Source organism: Siniperca chuatsi, linkage group LG18 (genome assembly GCF_020085105.1).
Source record: "Siniperca chuatsi isolate FFG_IHB_CAS linkage group LG18, ASM2008510v1, whole genome shotgun sequence".
In the NCBI taxonomy this organism is placed as follows: domain Eukaryota; kingdom Metazoa; phylum Chordata; class Actinopteri; order Centrarchiformes; family Sinipercidae; genus Siniperca; species Siniperca chuatsi.
The window spans coordinates 11,174,457-11,194,373 of NC_058059.1; the positions used below are offsets into that span (position 1 = coordinate 11,174,457).

Below are 19,917 nucleotides of genomic sequence, written 5' to 3' on the forward strand. Positions count from 1 at the left end.
GCTTATCAAGTGTTTACTGAGCTCTAATTGAACTCAAGACTGGAGAGTAATAATCCAGTGTCAAGCTTCAGATCGCTAATGTGACATCATTGATGAGAAATGGCTGCCAGCTTGGCACACTCAAGCTAGCTCAGGGTAATGTTTTGATTAATGCTGAATCAGGCTTGTCATCCATCCCCATGATAAATAGATGGGAGTTAATTACAAATACTTCCCATTCTTTCTTTTGGCCCTATCTGCGGAAAGCATTAAGGTTGTGTGTTGTCAATGAGGGCAATTTAGTGAGATGAATAAGATGATTTAAAGATACACATGTGCAGCATATGTACGAGTGCGCACAAACATCACTGGATGATCAAGATGAAGTGTGTAGGCTGTATGTTAAAATAATTTTTTCAGATAAACAAAGGCAATAAATCCAATAAATGTGGACTCAATTGACATTTTTTAAGCAGTTCATCATAAAATTCTAGTCTTTCTTGCCCACTCTGGTGTGAAAACAGCCAGTGTCAGTTTCATCAATCATAGCCTCTGCAATCTCTAGTGCATTGTGTTTGTCAGGAAGTTTCAAAGGAGCACAAAATGAGCAAACCCCTCTATGCACTGCACAGCAGCTGATGAGATGATTTACAGCAGAAAAGACGAGAATAACAAGGGGAAAATTTTAACCAGTCCAGGTATAGTAACTCACTGATAAATGAAGCCTTAGCAATCTGATCCGGCATGAGGCCTTTGTCAGAGACACACAGACTTGAAAAAAACAAGACATGCCAGTAGAAGTGGGTTTATATGCACCAAGGCCACGCCAGATCAATATATGTGGGTTGATCGCATGCCAAGTCTTGAGCCATCTTTATTAGGCTGTTTTGAAATGTGGTTTGGGCTGCTCACCCACATGTAATGGTCAATATATCCCTCAGTGTTTCTGTGCTCCCAGTATTTCAAAGACTCTTAGTTCATTAAAGTTATTATGCTACTTATTCAAACTGTTCACATAGACAGTGTCTTTGAAGGTTTGAATGTAGTCACTTTGGGAAGAAAACTAAAAATATGAAAAAAAGCTAAAGGAGAAAAGGCAGTAAAACATCTAATAAAAATAGGCACCACAATGTCATGCTTGGACCCCTAAATCATTTATCACTAAAACAGAAGGAATGAAATGAAAGCAATGATCTTTGAATTTACAGTTGATATTAACAGATCAAGTTATGCCATCATAAATATAAGACAATATATGCGTGCCTTACATTGCCTTACTGTGTAAAACATAGGCATCTGTCCAAGTCACCATACACATGAATACCCTTCCATTTTTTGGGTTGTTCAGGAGAGAATCTAGAACTGCAGCTGTTCTCCTCAGCCTGCCTTTGGTCAATATGCAATCGTAGAAAAAACACTGTTGCTTGCAGCGTATTAAATTAACTAGATTGTTTCTGGGTGTGATGAATTATCTTGGTGTGTGATAAATTGGCACCCTATCGTAATTATATTTGCATAATGTCTTTTCTGCTTCATTTCCGCTCCTACATGTGCCGGATATTTCCCAGTAACAATGTGGCAAGATCTGGAAATAATTCTTAATGTTGTCTTTGGAATCTGTCGAAAATTATACATAGTTTTACCATGAAGACATTCATCAGCGTCTCATTGTGAAATCACTGTCCAAAACATAGAAGTGTTATTAATAATTATGTAAAATAAATCACAATTAGACAGAAAGAGGGTGGAGCAGATACCCCTTTTAGATACCCCACATTATTAGAAGATACTGCACAATTACAAAAAATACTTTATAGGAAAAGACTAACTGGCAGGATCCACAGATTTCTTTGGAAATCATAAAAATCACAGTGTCACTGGGATGCCCCGTGCCCTCTAACAGTAGGTTGCATACTGGCCATACACACACATTAGTACAATTTCTGTCATTTTAGCCTGGATCTAAAATATGGCTACGTGTTCAAGTATTAGTTGAAAACAAATCATATGTGAATTGAAAAAAAAACTAAATTATATATTGGGTGATGATAAATGCCTCACCACTTCACCAGTCAACACATGTGTTGTCAGAAGTCAAGAGAAATCAAAGGATGTCCCCCCCCAAAAAAAACCCTGAGCAGACAGAATGGAGCAAGATGCCACTGAAGGTGCTGTGGAGGACGGTTTTCAGTCAGGAATCAACCCCAATTGTCGAGGAGGGGTGCCTAATCTACACACCAGAGCGTCAATAATTACTAAAAGTCTTTAGCAACATGCTTAAAAAATGGCACCCAGGTTCAGTTTCAGAATTACTTACTATTTGATAGGTTGTAGAGTTAATTTTTATTTAAAAAAAAAAAGCTTAAGAGATTTTTTTCTGCCATGTTTTCTGAGATGGGACCTGAAATATGGTCAACAATGCATCCTGGAAACGGTTGATCGGTAATCAAAGGATGTCACTGTGGAAGATAACATTTTTCTATCTAACTTTCTTTCTGTTGTTCAGCTTCAAAGGTATGCATGAGTGTAGGGAGCGTGTCTTTGCATGCATTTGAATATACATGTGATCTTGGCTCCCACAACCGTTTAAGATTGCGCTGGACCACTTTCAAAGCCACTTACCAACTCACATGCAGGTTTAAGATATCTGATTGAAGAGATCATGTCTTGTGTATAATGTCTTCCACTGTTGTTGTGTTTTTCATTGTGGAAAAGTAATTTCAAAATAATAAAAAAACATCTTTTGTTTGAACGTTGCTATCACCATTTACTTACCAATTCCAGCTACTGATCTGTCTTCCCAGTCTTCTTGAGCAGAATATTGCTTACAGGCTTTACAGTAGGTGTTTCCAGGAATAGGCAGCATGTCACTGTGGCATACTTACTTATTAAAAATTTAGACAGAATATTTTAGCCATATATTTTTGAGTCATTGTCTTCCACACTGTCACAAGAGATAAAAGTATTTAAAATATTCTCATATGTTGAATCTTGTTCTTAAATCTCATGACCTGGGCTTATTTGTGACCGTCAGTCAGGAGCTTCAGCCTGTCTGAAGCAGTTGGAGGTCAGAGCTTGGCCTGCAATGTTCAGCTGGTGCAGCATGGGGAGACACATCCATATTTTATTCTGGCCCATGGCAAGAGCCAAGCTATAGATAGCACTTTATTCGTGCTCCTCTGCAAACAGCAGAGGCCTTAAAATATACAAGTAGAGACAAAGGCTAGCAGAAAGGAAAAGTGTCTGACTAAAGATGGGACATTACATGATTTCCAGTGGCTGGGAATGTCAAGGCATGAGACAGTAAATGTTCAAATCCTGCAGAGAAAAGAGAGAGGGGGGCAGAGCGGGGGAGTTTCAGTCTGTTCTAGCTGCTTTTTTAAGTCCTCCAGATGTATTGAAGTGTTTTCAGTTGTCAATATATTTTCATTTTGTACTGGCTTGGCATTCGCCATAGGATACAAATGCAGTGCCACCCATGCCTTTCTTCCTATGAGAGAGAAATTGTCAAACTTGCAATGTTTCCCATTTTGGATATCTGTCTTTTTTGTTTTATCTTTTTAAAGTTTGTTGCCTCCAACTCAGCCTCTTTTTTTTGTGATTTCCTCTACAATGGCATGGATTATGTGCTATGACTATAACTGTGGCAGTGCCTTCAGCATGGTCCCTTTGGTATTTATCGCAGTTAGTTTGGAATTAGAGTTCTGTTCCTGATTTTGTTTTTAATTTCTATTTTTTGTCAAATATAAGGGGAGCAAGCATTGTGGCACCATATTCACCTATTCATGGATCATTTTAGGTGCACAAAACATGTGCTGTTTTGTGATTAGTAGTAAGCAATATTGACAAAATTAAGGTTGTGAATTATCACAGCACTATCTCAATGTTCATACATTACGTGATAAATAGTACATTTCCAAATCATGCTCATTACACTTTTTTGTGTGTTTTACTGGAATACAATCATATACATTTTAATAAAAAAGGCAAATATTCAAGATGTTCCACTGTGACAAATTTTCAGGAATTTAACTTGCCATTAATTTAGACATGGCAGCTGAGAACCATGATAGCTTAATATTAAATATTATTATATGGAGAGAAACCATACTAACTGTTGCCCAGCTCTAACTGTCACACATAGACCACCAGTGTTTGTCTCTGAGGATGTTGCCCACTTATTTGTACACTAAACATCCTTTGCCTTTGACTGATTAGTTGATTAATTTCTCCTTTCTCACTGATTCCCTTTTATTGTATTGTCTCTCCCTCTTACTGTAAGTTGACTCTCATTCTTGCCTGCTCTTTTCCTTCTGTGATCACTTACTTCTCCACATTATTAATTACCTGTCCATCTCATATTTTCAGCTTATGCCCCTTTACCATCTGCTCTTTATTCATCTTGGCTGTCTTATCTGCATCTCATTCCCAATATCATCTCCTTTCTCTTTCCTTCAACACCCAGTGCATCCATTGTCTACCCATCTCTTCCATACACTTCTCTGGCTCTATCTCTTTCTCTCTCGGCCATTCTCCATTCATATCTGAATCCCTTGTCTTCTCCGACACTGGATGCCTTGTCTTCTTCGACACTTTTGTCTTTTGCTTTGTATGTGTCTAACCTTTTACTCTTTTCTCATGTACCTGTCACACTTCCAGAAGCAGTGCTGTCAAAGCTTTCCCAGAGAGCTAGACTGGACTGCTGGATTGAAACAATGGCAAACTTAATAAATCATATTTCCTCTCCACTGATCTCCTCTGCACTCATTTGCTCCCCAAGTCGTGAAGGGGAGGAGAGAAAACAAGGGAATAGAGATGCGACTATAGTGTGTGCGTGCGTGTGTGTGTGTGTGTGTTTGCATGTGTTGTAGGTACTGGCAAAGAAAAGATGTGAGAAAGTGAGTAATAAAAGGAAATGTAATAAAAATAGAAATCTGCAGGAATTTAATTTCTTTGGCAGATTTGCTCCAAATTAAAACAGCAGGGGTTTGTAGGGTCCAAAGATCTAATGTTCCCATCATTTCCCTTGTGGATACATTTACTTCTGTGAATATGAATACTGTTGGGCTGTCAGGTGGGATGGCTTAAAATAGGAAAAGTCCATAACTGACCTGCAGTTATTAAAACATGCATTTGGAAGAAGTGGCATTAAATTGTCAATATGTGCATAAGTGATATAATTTGTTCCACTTAAATTAATTTACATTTATGTCATTATATGTAGTTTACTCTTTGTTGTGCTTATTGGCTTAAAGTGGGTATTTCTATAATGTGTGGATGATATTAAAATGTATATTTTAAATGGTGCCATCTAGGGCAGTCTTATAATTCAGGTTTTTTCCCCCAGATTTCTTATAATAGAATTGTATCATATGATCAAATTGTCTTATTGTTTTACAAAATTCTTTCAACCAAATGAATGATTATAAGCACCGTAACTAACACTTAACAAAATGAGTTATTTCATTTATTGAAATAGTTTGTTTTGCACATCTGAAGAGCTTTGTCTGATGTAATACAATGGAACATAGGCAATCCATCCAATAGTTGTTGAGATATTTGTCTGGAAAGAAATGGTTGACCAACACATAAAGGAAGCAACATGTAATGCAGTGACATCCTTTAAGAATATGAACATGAACAATATATTTGACTAAAGCCAGTTTAAGTGTAGAGGCAACATCTGAAGGGGCAGTTTAGCATGAAATGTGGCATGATGTGGAATGGATTCTACAGAATCTATCTATCGGGGCACAGGGCTTTGTTGAAGAACCTGAATGTTGCCTTGTTTCTCACTGACTTTCAGTAGAGAGGAAATATCTTCTTGAGCCTAAGAGAAATAAGGGTCAGGCACTATTTATGGACAGAGAATCATGGTCAAAGGTTTCAGTTTCTGGCAGACAGTAATTCCCATAGGCTGTATCAGCAATTTGGTGGAAGCCGGCCTAGTCTTGTTCATTTGGATTTTTGAAGTAGCTAGTCCTTCAGTGTATTTTTTTGCTGACAGAACAACTGTTGCCCTTCCTGGTATCATTTTCTGTGAAAGTACAGGCATCAGATACAGACATCTGATTTTTTGTCATGATACCCAGCAATATATTTTTAGAAACCTCTGCTTCTGCAAAATTAGTGCTTTACCAGTAAATCTTTCTATGGAAAACATGTATTTGTACATCCATCTATTGCTACCTGCTCTATTGATTGTGATAAATTATATCATACCATCTACTTTTATTATTACTGTTGTTATTGTATTAATATAGGTTTTAGCAGCAACTGTAGTAGTAGCAATAGTAGTGTGAGTAAGCATTACTAACAAATCAAACTGATGTGATGGTGGCACACTGTAATCTGTACTCTCAATGAATACTTTTAATATGAATTGTGCTGGGGGAAATCCTTTTGGTAAATCAATTGTCATCTCCTAAATTTACTATGACAGTTTAAGCCATATTGTGAAACCTACAGTTTTCTTTTTCTTGTTTATCTGCTTTTTCTTCTTGTCATTATTAAGTAAATATTTTTCACCAATCAAACTAAAATTACGTTGTAAAATACTTGTCAAAATTGGAAGGGTCTCTTACCATAAGCTTACGGGAGACATTAATGTCAGCATTTTATGATACAAAAATAATTAAATTTTGACTCATCCAATACTGTTAGATTCTGTTTAATTAACTGGATCTGCCTCAGTAACTGTGATATGGAAGTTGTGATAGCTCATTAATGCTAACCCTTTTTGTGTTTTTACTGACTAGTGAAGCTGTCCTGTCACCTTAGTGGACCCATAATAAGAACATTGAGCACATGTCCATCAAAAATCAAATGACAGTATATTTTACCTCTCTGGGTCTGTATGAGTGCATTGCTCACCAATGAGGTCCCAGGGGAGGCCAGAGGATGAGAGATGCAGAAAACAGAGGAGGAGGGAAAAGCAGATATGTTGTATTATGTTTGGAGCAGACACTTCAGCAACATCCTGTTCAGATGTTCAGTGCTCCATGGTCTACATAGAATGTAATTGTCTTCTTTGAGGAGGTTATCAAGCTTCACATTAGTTTGTTTTTGGCACTGTTTACACTGAAAATCATTTGGTTTGAAGGCCATTTTCATACTCTGGTAAAGTCCATGAAAAGATGAAAGTGGGGATTGAAGTGCACTTTATGTAAACTGCTATGCTTTCCACACAGCTGTGAAAGCAATATACTCCAGGAAGTAGGAGATCTGTAGAGATCTGTTCCTGATATGAGAAATGTGTAAACATTTACATACATAAAACCAAACACATGCATATACATACACACTTTCACAAAAGCCTGCATAAACAGAACAGTGCAGCTGAACAAAAACAAAAAAATTGAGTACAGTTATCTTCTCGCACTGGGCACTGTGAGACCACCAGGAATAAGTTGACTGAGGCAGCATGCTGTTGACATCCATTGCTTATGAGACACTGTTAACACACACTCAGCACTGATAAGGGAGTAACTGCAGATAAGGGAGATGAAAAGGAGAAAATAAAGGCACCAGAGGTTTAGCTGACATTGAACTCAAAATGAGAAGCGAGTGTGGACTTGGGGTCTAGGGAAAAACAAATGTCAGAATAAAACATCTTGGTAGCTGCTTCTGACAGAAGTGAGAAATGGGAAAGAGCAGCAGCATAGTGAGAGATCTACAGGGGAAAGAATACTGCAAAAAAAATTGGTAATGAAGTCAAATGATTGCTCTGCATATTTGAATATTGGCTAAAGAACATGCGCCAATTTTACATGATTAAATGCACTCACACTAGCTAACACATTTCCATGATGATGTTTCAGTATTGTAGTGTAGATAAAAAGAAACACCAGCAAAAGGGTCGTGACAACCTTCAGAGACAAATTACATTTATTTCAAGGAGACTGTGGCTCTAGTCACTTTTGCTTGCCCTAGCATCTCTGTTTTCCTTGAAATGGAACAAAGAAAGAGAGATAAAGAGAGTTCCAGGAGGCCATGAAATATATATGCAAGCAGTTAACCTCAAACATGCTGTCACAGACTCTCTTCGGTCATGGCAGGTCAAAGCTTAAGTGCCATCCGCTCTAGCCCTTCTTGTTTGTTTTCTAACCCCAAGTACCTGAATTAACCTAGCACCATAAATGCCCACAGGGAATGGAGCTCACTAAACCATTTTTGAGCACCTTAGGTGTCTACACAATATCCTTTCATAGTTACCGTTTAAGCCTGGTGTATTGACACTATACGTGAGGTGACGGCCCAGTGGATTTTAAAACGCACACAAAAAAATGCATGTGTTGTTATTCCACTTTGGATAAAAAACTAATTTTATTTATTTTACTCTTTGTTGTTCTTCTTGACTTTAAGGGGGTATTGCTATAATGTGTGGATGATATTAAACTGTATATTTTAAATTGCGCCATGTAGGGCATTTTTTCTTCCAGTTTTCGTACTAGAATTGTATCATATCAAATCGTGTTATTGTTTTACAAAATTATTTCAAGCAAATTAATTATTATAAGCATTGTAACTAAAAATGAATCAAATGAGTCATTTAAGTTATAGAAATAGTTTGTTGTACATGTGTGAAGAGCTTTGTTTGATGTAATACATAACAGTGGAACACAGTTCATCCAATAGTTGTTGAGATATTTGTCTGGAACAAAATGGTTAACCAACACATAATGGAAGCAACATGTAATGCAGTGACATCCTTTAGGAATATGAACACATTTGACTAAAGCCAGTTTAAGTGTAGAGGCAACATCTGTAGGGGCAGTTTAGCATGAAATGTGGCATGATGTGGAATGGATTCTACAGAATCTATCTATCCGGGCACAGTGCTTTTCTCACTGACTTTCAGTAGAGATGAAATATCTTCTTGAGCCTACGCATAATGGAAGCAAAATGTAATGCAGTGACTTCCTTAAGAATTTTACACACATTTGGCTAGTTTAAGTGTAGAGGCAACATCTGCATGGTCTTGGTCAACACCCTGTGCCCTAAAACAGGTAGTTTAGCATGAAATGTGGCATGATATGGAATGGATTCTACTGGAGTCTACTACTACTAATATGTGTGTGGATTCAGATCACTCTAATCCATCTGCCAAGCTACATCGCCATCACCACCTGCCTCAGGGCACAGGGACAAAAAAACGGAATGTGGTGGTCAGCTGAACATGGGTAGGCTGAATGTGAATAAGCCTAAACTCTCATTCACACCCTCAGACACATTCTGCTGTGCCTAATGGAGAAAACAAATCACATTTATGCATATGAAGAGGTATGGAAGTAAATAAGGGTCATTATTATTTTGAGCTTGTGAAATGATCACAAATGTTCACAAATAATTTCACAGCATACATCACCTTTTGTTTGCACGTGAAAAGAACATTGCATGCATGTATCTGAATGTGTGAATTTGTAATAAAAAAATAATAATAATACAAAAAAATTACAAATTCAAGTTTGCTTATTTGCTTCCATAAAGAGGGGAGGAGAGGATGCTTTTGTCTACGACTAGACATGCAAAATAAGTTTCCAGTCTCCCAATGTAAGCCTTAACTTATTATTATTCTTAAATTAGCTATATGTAAGAATTTAGGTTTAAAACATTCAAAAATATACTAAAATGATCAACAGAATGTGAAGAAATAAATAGTTTTGACATTATGTCAAAGACGTCTATGTATTGTGTTGCAGAGATATCTACTGAAGTTAGCATGCTAACCAGCTAGCCTCTGTCTATCCTGTCTCATAATACCACTTTGTACCTCAAGATGCGATAGTGAGTCACTGTAGCGTCCAGTCTGCCCTCAATCCAACAACACCGAGGTGAATTTCTTGCCAGGTTTGGCTCCTGGCATTCTGGGGCTGACCCCGCTGTAAGCCCCACTCAGGCCTCCAGAGGTGGGCGCTGACTGATGCCCGACCTTCCTTTTGCTCCTCTATTGCACCTTTAAGGAACTGTAGTCCCAAACTATAACATGTAGCTGATGCATAGCTCCATTCTCAGTGGACAAAAATAAATGTAATTGTCAAAATATGTAGGATATTTTCTGGGATCAAAATATCTGGGATTATAATTATTATATGCTTCAAGAGCCAGGACTTAGTGTTGGTATGTTACATGAACTAAATGCAACATTTCTGTCAAACTTTTATTTAGGTAATATCGCCATCATCACCAGAGTGATGCATCAGTCCTTTTATAAATGTTGTGAATGTATAAAATGTATAAAACTTGTAATTGTTTACATTTGTTTACAAGGATAATTTAAAATGTGTCCATTGCATTGCCTTCTGTGTTTATACTGTTTAGTGCATCTTATGGTATGAGTGTTCTCAATGAACCATAGCAAAGCTTTTACTTTAGGCAGAGTCTGGAATACTGTTGTCCATGTCCAGTGATGTGTGTGTGTAAGAGTGTGTATTAACCAATGAGAAGCTACCTTCTTTGCATCACTGCGCTCCATCCTACGCACTCATGTTTGACTTACAATGGTGTGAAAACCCAAGTTGGGCTTGGTTGGTTTGAAGAAAACGGTGAGGATGGGAAATCCTTTGCAAGTTGGTGCCAGAAAATGTAGGGAACTCTGTTTTAGTTTCTGTGTCATGTCTAAAGCATTTCTTCAGCACAAGGCAGATCCCACTCACAGTCAAGGGTTGGTGTACCCGCACTTCAGTTTACAACAACATTGCCAGGAGCAACAGTTACAATAGCTGCTTCAGCATCAAGGCTACTATGAAACCTGGAAAAAATGTTATTTCAGTCGAAACATTTTTGTTACCCTTTATTGTACTATTAATGGGAAATACAATTGACTTCAGCATGGTGGCTCTGTTCAAAGCAGTTTCCCTGCCCAATAGGAATGCACTCTCCTATTAGGCTGGACAAAAGATATAGGGAAAAGAGTTAGCAGAACCAATGGTGTTCATTGTTACATGTATCTGCACATATCACAACATAGTAGAAGAACGAATTATATTATTATATTATTATTGATGTATCATAGCTTTAGCTGTAGTACGTTAGCTTAAAATAAAACATTTGGATATCTATGCAGTTTTAGGTTATCATCAATAGAAGCTAGAAGTAGCAAGCAATGAGCAGCAGTAGTATGTTAAATTGATCAACATATGAATGAAGGCTGGGGTGGTGAATGATTGATGCCCCACAGCTTACAGTAAATTGGAAGCCACTGGCTACTTAGCAACAGTGATATGGGGTATCAACAACAGTGGCAATTTGACAAATGCACATAAAGCACACTAATACAAAGTAAATTACTTTCTTATTTTTACCCAGCAACATTATATTAAGTACATTATTAAATGCAGATATCTGGAAATTCTTATTCTTCATAAAAGAAAAATATAGACCATTTCATCAGAATTGGTGAACTACTTGGGTCCAAGTTTAATTTCCATGAGCCATATTAGCACTGCAACAAGAAATGAAACTGGAAACATTTAAAATGAGTCATTAGGTTCTACCTAAATCATATTGGTAGATGGTGCCATGTTCTGTGTGAATGCACATGTCTGCTACTAACTGCCATTAAAGATGTTTAATCTTGCTCTTCAACCTCATGCTTAAAAATAAGCAGGTATAGTCGTATGCCTAAAACTTACAATTGCTGTCCTATACTTACATATGGCCATTTCTTATGAACAAATATGTGTGATTATGCTCTCAACACGCTTATCACACATTCATTTATCATCCTGTTTTCATTACACTACATACGGTACAGTTTAGTGCTTTTCAGAGAGTTGATACTAATAACAATAAACCATGTGGTTCAACAGCTTGAGTGTGTAGTCCCGCTTAACATTTTCGCTGCCTTCTGAACATCTTAGATCAATTTATATATTGATCTAACAGGAATTCAACATTTTAATACACTGTTATAATGGAAATATTTCCAGAAAGTAACCAGCCCTCTGGCTGTAGAGAAGTCTAGATACCTGGGAAAAAATCAAACACTGTTGGACAGCCTGACCCCCTCTTCAATCATGTATGAATAGATGTTTTGACACAACATCTCTGGCCATCATTGTAACTGCTTACAGTAGGAGACATGGACAGGTTACAAGCAAAGACAGCACAAGGAGGAAGCCAGATGATTTTGTTTATAATACGCAAAAACACCAAATAGTCGTTCACGCATCTAAAAATAATTCTTACCTGTTTATAATAAAACAAGGGTCCACAATTTATGTATGTATTTTTATATATTTGCCTGTATATTCAAAGTCCAAACAACTTTAAGGTTTTTTTGTTAATCTTGAAAATTGTTATAAAAAGTTTGCTTGGCAAAATGAGGTCATGGTCACTTTGCATCTCTTGCATCTGATTATGGTTGCCTATTACCGCATACATACCAACAGTAATTCCCTGTATGACAAAACATTAACCATAGTCGAGTGAGCTGAGTTTAACCACAAGTTAATCTAAACAAATATGTATCATTGCAAGGATAATATTTGTTCTGAAGCAAACTGCAACGCCTCTGTTATTGTTAGCTTTCCATTTATAATATCAAAAACAGTGTGGATACTTCTGCCTCTTCACTTTCACCCTCGTCCTCTTCATCTCCCTCTTGCCTCTGCTCTTGCACACTCATTGACATGCATGATGAGCATCCACTGGGAGCAACACATCACCATTATTCATGGTAAGAGTACACCTCAGAGCCAGACTGACAGATCAAAAGATGTTGATGATAGGTGAGGGTAGTGGTGGTTAGGGTGATAAATGGCCCCATCTTTTGGAGATGCTGTAAGTTTGGGGACAGAGCTGTCACAGTTTTTTCTAGGGGCTGTTTGTTTTGGGCCACAGTTGTCCAACCCTACACTTTCAGTACAGGCTACTTTCAGATATGATAGCCTACATACAGTATAGACAAATCATTACTTCTTACATTGAAGGTCTAACTATTTCACTTAAATTGAACTAATACACAAGCCATATAAAACAAGGCAGTGTCTATTATCAGAGGCTATAGATACATATGTAGTTAAATATCTATCTATTTTAGATATCTACATGTTTTGACCTTTTTGTGTGTCAGACACAATAATGGGAGAATATTTTCTACGCAGAATTTCATGTCCTTTCCTTTTGTAATTTTCTACTGTAAGAAAAGGGAAGCAAACTCATCTCTCTACTACCCCCTCTTTCCCCACAGCCAGTTGTTTTGGAGTCATTCATCAGGAAGAGTGAGACTGAGCCATCAGGGGATGCGTTGGCAGGATCCCTGTAGAGATGAAGCAATACTGAATTGATGGAATCATTTAAAAGGCCAGAAAAAAAATGGAATAGAAGAAATAACACTGCTGCTTTTTTACAGTGTCTAAATGGGACACCCTAGTGGCTCATGATGCATATCATACTCTGATCTGTTTATATTTAAAAAAAAGGAAGAAAAAAATTAAGCAAGCTATTTTTGGGTGTTTGCCTCTATGCATCTGTGTATGTATTTTTACTATATCTTGTGTGTCTGTCAGTATTTGCAAAATGATTGTCACTTTAAAGCCTTATGACATGCCTGCCATTTTCACTTTGGATCTCTTTTTTTATAGCCATTGACCCAAACACGGAGTCAGTAGAGGATTTGATGCAGAGGTTCCAGGACAGTTTCCGTGTTCCCAACACGCCGACAGACATGTCTCACTACCAGCATGTCATGCACAGCTCATCGACAGGCCGTCGGAGGGTCCCCAGCCACACCAGAGGTAGGACAAAAAGTCATTCAAAAGGTTGACAGTTATGTGGGCAGAATGTTACAGACCTTGCAAACAAGAGGATTTATAATATTTGCATGTTATCTTTAATATTACATATTGCATATTGGACAATGTTTTTTGACTTTTGGCACTTTTGTGGTACTAATTTTATGGTTTTGGGCAGATATTTGCCTTTAGAATTTTAATAGATGCACACATTCCAGGGCCAGTGTGCAATATAGCAAGGGAAGGCCAGCAAACAGAGAACAAAAGAGAGATTCAGACTGGAGTCTGGATTTTAAACATTTCTATTTAATACATTACAGGGCTGTACAGAAAGGGAACAAATGTGCAAAAGTGCAAATGTTTCAGTCCATGTTGGACTTTCCTCAGTGCAAAAAGTGCAGTGTTTTTCCCCTGGAGAATTGCCAAACTGCTTTGAAGACTATGTTTCACAGCTCATTTCACAATTAATTTCCTTCAAGTATTTGTGACCTAATATTTCATATCCCATTTGATATCTGTGAAACATATTAATATGTAGATTTTTTTGTTTTGCATCATGAAACTGATGTAGACACCAGATATAGTGCAGGGCTTTGGCACATGAGGAATACCATAGAAATTGTCATATTCATAATTCATAATTTGTGAGTGAACATGTATCCATTTGCATTTTCATCATTCAGGTTCACATCTTGCATGGAGACCACATACCCTGTATCTAACTGACTGTATTAGCTTGCATTTATCTGCCTAGGGTGAGTGCACAAAGACAGTTTAAGAATTACTTAAATTCAAAATATCTTCAAGAGAATCATTTAATTTATTTAAAATTGAAAGATTTCTCTTTGTCATAGCACATTTAAAAAGGGGGTTTTCTATACCCTTCTAACTTTTGCAATTTAGTGTTTACATGTTTTATTATATTGCTGTCAGCGTACTCTGTTGGCTTTCTCTTTCATTAAAGATCAATTGGGTGTCACATATGAAAATATGTTTGGTGCAATTTTGAGATGGGACGCACTGGTGACACCAGCCTCTACCACAGCAATACATTCTGCTCATTACCAGGAACATTCCCAATAATGTTATTCATATGTTTAAAAAAAAAAAAAAACGCTGTCTGTGTCATTGGTCATGCCATCATGACCAGTGAAACATTGAAAATGCGACATTAACCATGATGAGTTCACCTACCCTTGACAGAATAACTTACTATCCTCTTCATCACTGTCATCTACAGTAGATGCAAAATACAGCAATTGTGCATACTATGCACACTTACTTATGTGGGGATTATTAATCTTTCCAGTCACATAGCCAGTGGTTGAGAGAGTATATATTCTTGGTTATCTAGAACACTTCAAGTAGGTTGTGCTTGTCTTATTTGCTGTTGAGGATTTAACTTAAAACGTATCTTGTGTCAACCCTCTAAGCAAATGATGCCTCTAAAATTAAATCCATGCAGGTCAAGCTCCTCAAAACTCTGTGAAGGACAGCGCTGAGAGATGTCCTCTCTGAGGTCAACGATAAAAGAGTTTCATTTGCTGGCCTATAATTAGGGGTGAAAATGTGTCCTCAGTGCAAAAGCATATGCCAATGCTACAAACATGATAATGGGACAAACTGAGGAGGAAACTCTATTAGTTGGAGTGAGGTTAAAGGGGAAAGTTAATTGGTCAGACCCAGAAGGTTAGTGCTGCATAAATAAAATGCATGCATTGCCAAATTCCTTGAGAAGTGCATCAGGCCAAGATGAAAGTAGATTGCAGTTGGGAAAATGCTTTTCCTTTCCATATTGTTCAACTTGGTAGACCTTTTTATGGTGTGCAATACATGTTTCTCTTGCATTTTATCCTAGCCCCTGTGTCTATGTGTGGTGGCTGAAAAGTAGATCAGGTTAAGGTTCCATAGCTCCAAGTTGTTTTCTTCAATAAATTATTTTGGCTGTGCAAATAATACATAATTTTGGTGAAATGAGCTGATACTTGAAATCACAGGATCCACGCCATGCAGATCTAACCAAGCAACACAGACAGGCGGAGTGGAAGACATCATCTGCATAGTTTACGAGAAGTGACAAGAAGTGCTTAGTCTGAGCTACCGAAATTAATGTCAGCGATATACAGTATAACATGGCATGAAATACAGGTGGTCAAAATTAAGACAGGGAGGTCTTACCCATTTTCAAATGTATTTTAAAACCACATACTTTGACCACTTGTAAGTGACCAATCTTTCTTACTTGGAAGTGGTCAATGTCAAATTAAACGTTTCCTTACCTGGCAATAAATGTATGTCTTTTAAATGACATTGTAAAGAAATGAGAAACTTGAAATAATCATTTTGTCCTTCCAACCATACCCTGCATGAAGGGAGTTGAATACCACAATGATTCTTACAAAACATGAGTAAGACATACACTTTGATCATGACAGACCAAACCTGGGCCCTGTTTCCTAAAGGCATCTTAAGGCTGAGATTATTTTAGTCCCATTTTAAATTTATGGGCTAGGATCATTTTATGTTTAAGATACCTTTGGGAAATGGACCCTGGGCCCCATGTTGAAGGACAGAACATGCTGCCTGCCTACTTGACAAAAGGGAAGCACACAGTTACATCTCACAACCTAGTCTCCATAACCAAATTCCCCCAGAACTGAGTAACTAGCTAGGATGATACTGTCATAAGGGCGGTCAGTCTCTCGTACCATGTTGCTGATGTGCGAGACATGGAACAAGGAGGTAACATGTCACTATTGAGAACACAGACAACAGGCTAGTCTGCACAAGAGGCTATTATCCAAGACGTATGACTGGGAGGAGTAACAACAGTAGGTACAGTAAGGATATGATGCGTGGGGGATCTGCATCCAGCAGCACTCACAATAATTTACAGAAAATGCACATTTTTCCCCTTGAAGCCTGAGAGATGGGGGAGAAAGCATGCCACTAATGGCCAATCTGTGAGCCTGAAGGCTGTCGGGATTGGAGATTTTTTCCCAAATCTGCATAGGAGCAGATAAACGAGCAGTATAGAAACACATCACACTAGTGCTTGGTTGTCAAGTAAAACTGCCTATAGTTTACTAACCAAATACCTTAAATAACTTGATTCACATTTACATTAAAGGGAAAACATGCCTGAATATCTATTCAGCTGGAAAACTACAGTACTCAGTTGTGTCTTCTCAGCTACACCCTGCAGCTGTTCATCTGCTCTTCGCCTGGTGTCCATGAGCCTGCATATTGAAATTTTGCTTTGTGGCAACATTCCTCACTTCCCTGTCAGCATGTACTGCCCTAGTTTCTTGCATGCACCATCTTATACCTGGACTCTCCAGAAAATGTTGGCTCATGCACGGATTTTCTACTTATAGTCACTATCTTCACTTTCCAATTTTCCCATCTTGGCAGTCACTCTCAGGACCTTATTTGGAGGATTTTACAAATTTAACAAAGCATGATCAGGAAGATAGCCCAATTTAAAATTGCTATCAACATGCATAATTTATCAGATTTAAAATTATGCATGTTGATAGCAAGTTTAAGTAATAATTAAGAGGTTGTAATTCTCCCTGTCCTGCAATCCCATGACACCTGACAAACTGTCAGTTACCCATTTACACTTAGCCACTTACTGTGTCTTGGGCAGATATGATTTGATAATCAAAAATGCCAAGTCAAAGTCATAGCCAAGCCAAATGTTGCCAAGAGGGATTAGAGACAAATTGCAATTTGATTGCTCAAACCACCTTTTGAGGTGGTTATCAGCATGGGACGCATTCTAGCCAGATGTCAAAAAGGTGTAAATGCATCAATTTCTCCAAACCGCATGTTTAGTCTTTAATCCTCCCAATCCAACCTCCATCAGTAAGCGGTGTGTGGAAGTTTCACTTACCCCTGTCATAATGGCAGACAACATGGCGAACAAAACATGTCTCAGTGGTACTCCATTCATGCAAGTCATCCATGTGTTTGTGTTGTTACAAAGCTAGCTAAAAAGTTGTTAGAATGTTATCCAGAAATAGAAGGCTACCAAAATGGCTATTGCAACTACTATACTGCTGCGCCTTCTACTTTTATAGGCGATTTTTGAAACAGGGCATTATTGCCACCTTCTTGACTGAAGTGTGTCTCCACCCAGATTAGCTTTTAGGAAAATCATAACATATTTTTATCTGCCTCATGAAGATGCATACATGTGGCTACAGTAAATGTAATTGACAGTGTATACATTTTCATCTGAACTGTATCTGGATGAGGCACATGAAATGATTTGTATAAATGGGGCTGTTGTCACTGACCTGCCCAATCAATGATTTCTTTCTTGCCTGAGAGAAGTTGTTGCATTCTGCTATCAAAGTGTACGAGTCAGCGGTTTTCTCATGCCATGTGAAGTTTGGAGAGAGGGTGGTTTTCATGTTTTGTCCTATGTGGAGTGTCCCATTATAATGAGATGCACACAGAAGCCCTTTCTTTTGTACTCCCACAACCTCCTGGATATGCCTTTTTCAGCTCTTTGAACACTGGGTTCTAATGATCTGGAATTGGCATGCTGTGATCTGCTGTTGGTTGTGCCTCTTCCCTCTGAAGTTTGGTCAGAGGTACCAGTTCATCCTAAAGTTTTTTATGTCTCTGGTTCCTTGTTCAGTGCTTTGATTTGACCTGTGACTGATTTTGCCCCAATCGACTTCTACATGGCATTATAGGTGCTGGGAGTGGCAGTTTATGTTGATTGTCTGGAGATGTTCTTTACTCTCTCCCCAGGCATATGATCAGCATTAAGAAGACACCAGTAAGAGTGGGGCACTTTGTTGTAGTGTTGCCCTCTCCTGCACATTATGCTTGGTGTTATACCTTTGGTCATTTATGGCCCGAAGTGGACAGAGTTCTTCCTGCTCAATGTACTGTGCACATCAAAAAGTATTGTGGGTATTAAGAGTCTATTTGCTTGTGTAATTCTGTTAAACCACAGTCAAGCCAAGAGTTTGCAAGAAATGTGTGTTTTTCTCTCACCCAAAATTGCCATCTGAAACCACCAGAAGTCACTTGTAGAAAAAAATATACACTTTCTTTTCAGTAGTAAATCAGGTTTGACATTGGAAAAATAATTGTGTCCAGTATTACACTATTAGTTTTGTATGTGAATGTTTCATATATGGGCATGCACCAACCCTTTTTGGCATAGGAACTGCTCTGCCCTCAAACATGGATACGAATATGCATTTCATAATATTTTGTGAAGGGCCCATATAGAGCCCGTTTAGAAGTTGATGCCCGTGTTTGTAAAACTAGCATTACAATATGTAACCATTATTGTTCTGGTGTAGCCACCATTCCAGAAAAACTTTTACGACACACTGTGGTTTTGTCAAATATTAAGATTTGTCCCTTAAAAAACGTACTCGCTTATTTGCATGCACCTCTGTGCATGCTATTCCCTGCTGTGGTGTTAATGCATTTCTGTGTCCTGGCTAGAAGCTGTGGTAGTGTTTTGATGTGTCACAACGAATACTTTGGCTCATTACGATGAGGATAACCTTATGGTTATTATCTAGCTTTTCTCCTGTTTAATTGATGCTTTGAAGTAGCACATGAAAGAAGTTCTGTGCTGTCTTGAGAGAGAGAGAGAGAGAGAGAGAGAGAGAGAGAGAGAGAGAGAGAGAGAGAGAGAGAGAGAGAGAGAGAGAGAGAGAGAGAGAGAGAGAGAGAGAGAGAGAGAGAGAGAGAGAGAGAGAGAGAGAGAGAGAGAGAGAGAGAGAGAGAGAGAGAGAGAGAGAGAGAGGGTCTTCCATGGTGCTTGAATTCATTCTGTGTGTGCTCAGCTCCACTTTCAGGAGTCCTCAATCTTCGCTGCAGACAAAACACAGTGATTACAGCTGTGGGTCTGCAGCCCTAGGGCTTCTCTACAACAGGCCATACAGCTGATCTACTGCCAGATCAGAGCAGTGTGTGACTATTTTTGTATAAGTTCTGTGTGTGAAAGACCTAGAGAAACAAAGACAAAAAGACAGAAAGGGATCCCCCAAATGTATGTTGATCCATCTGACCAAGTTTCTTTTCTCTAATTAATCCTCTGTTCATATTAAGGCTAATCATTTAGTAATTGTCAGTTATAATACTTACTACATAATGTAGTTCATTTTTACTGAGTTTTCCTGCAAAAATCCGCGTTTTTTTTAAAAAAAACAAGCAAATCATT

The 19,917-nt window shown here is 38.1% G+C and overlaps 1 protein-coding gene across 5 annotated transcripts in view; it reads left to right on the top strand.

Moving 5' to 3' along the window:
* Window positions 1-19,917, top strand: part of LOC122865414 (astrotactin-2-like) — a 273,440-nt gene that overhangs the window by 90,962 nt on the left and 162,561 nt on the right. For 3 of the 5 annotated variants that reach the window (XM_044173810.1, XM_044173805.1, XM_044173808.1), the window contains exon 4: window positions 13,566-13,718. The exons of the other annotated variants lie outside the window; for them this stretch is intronic. In XM_044173810.1, the coding sequence (XP_044029745.1) occupies window positions 13,566-13,718 (153 nt within the window). The remainder of the gene's footprint in view (window positions 1-13,565; window positions 13,719-19,917) is intronic. 5 annotated transcript variants of the gene reach the window in all.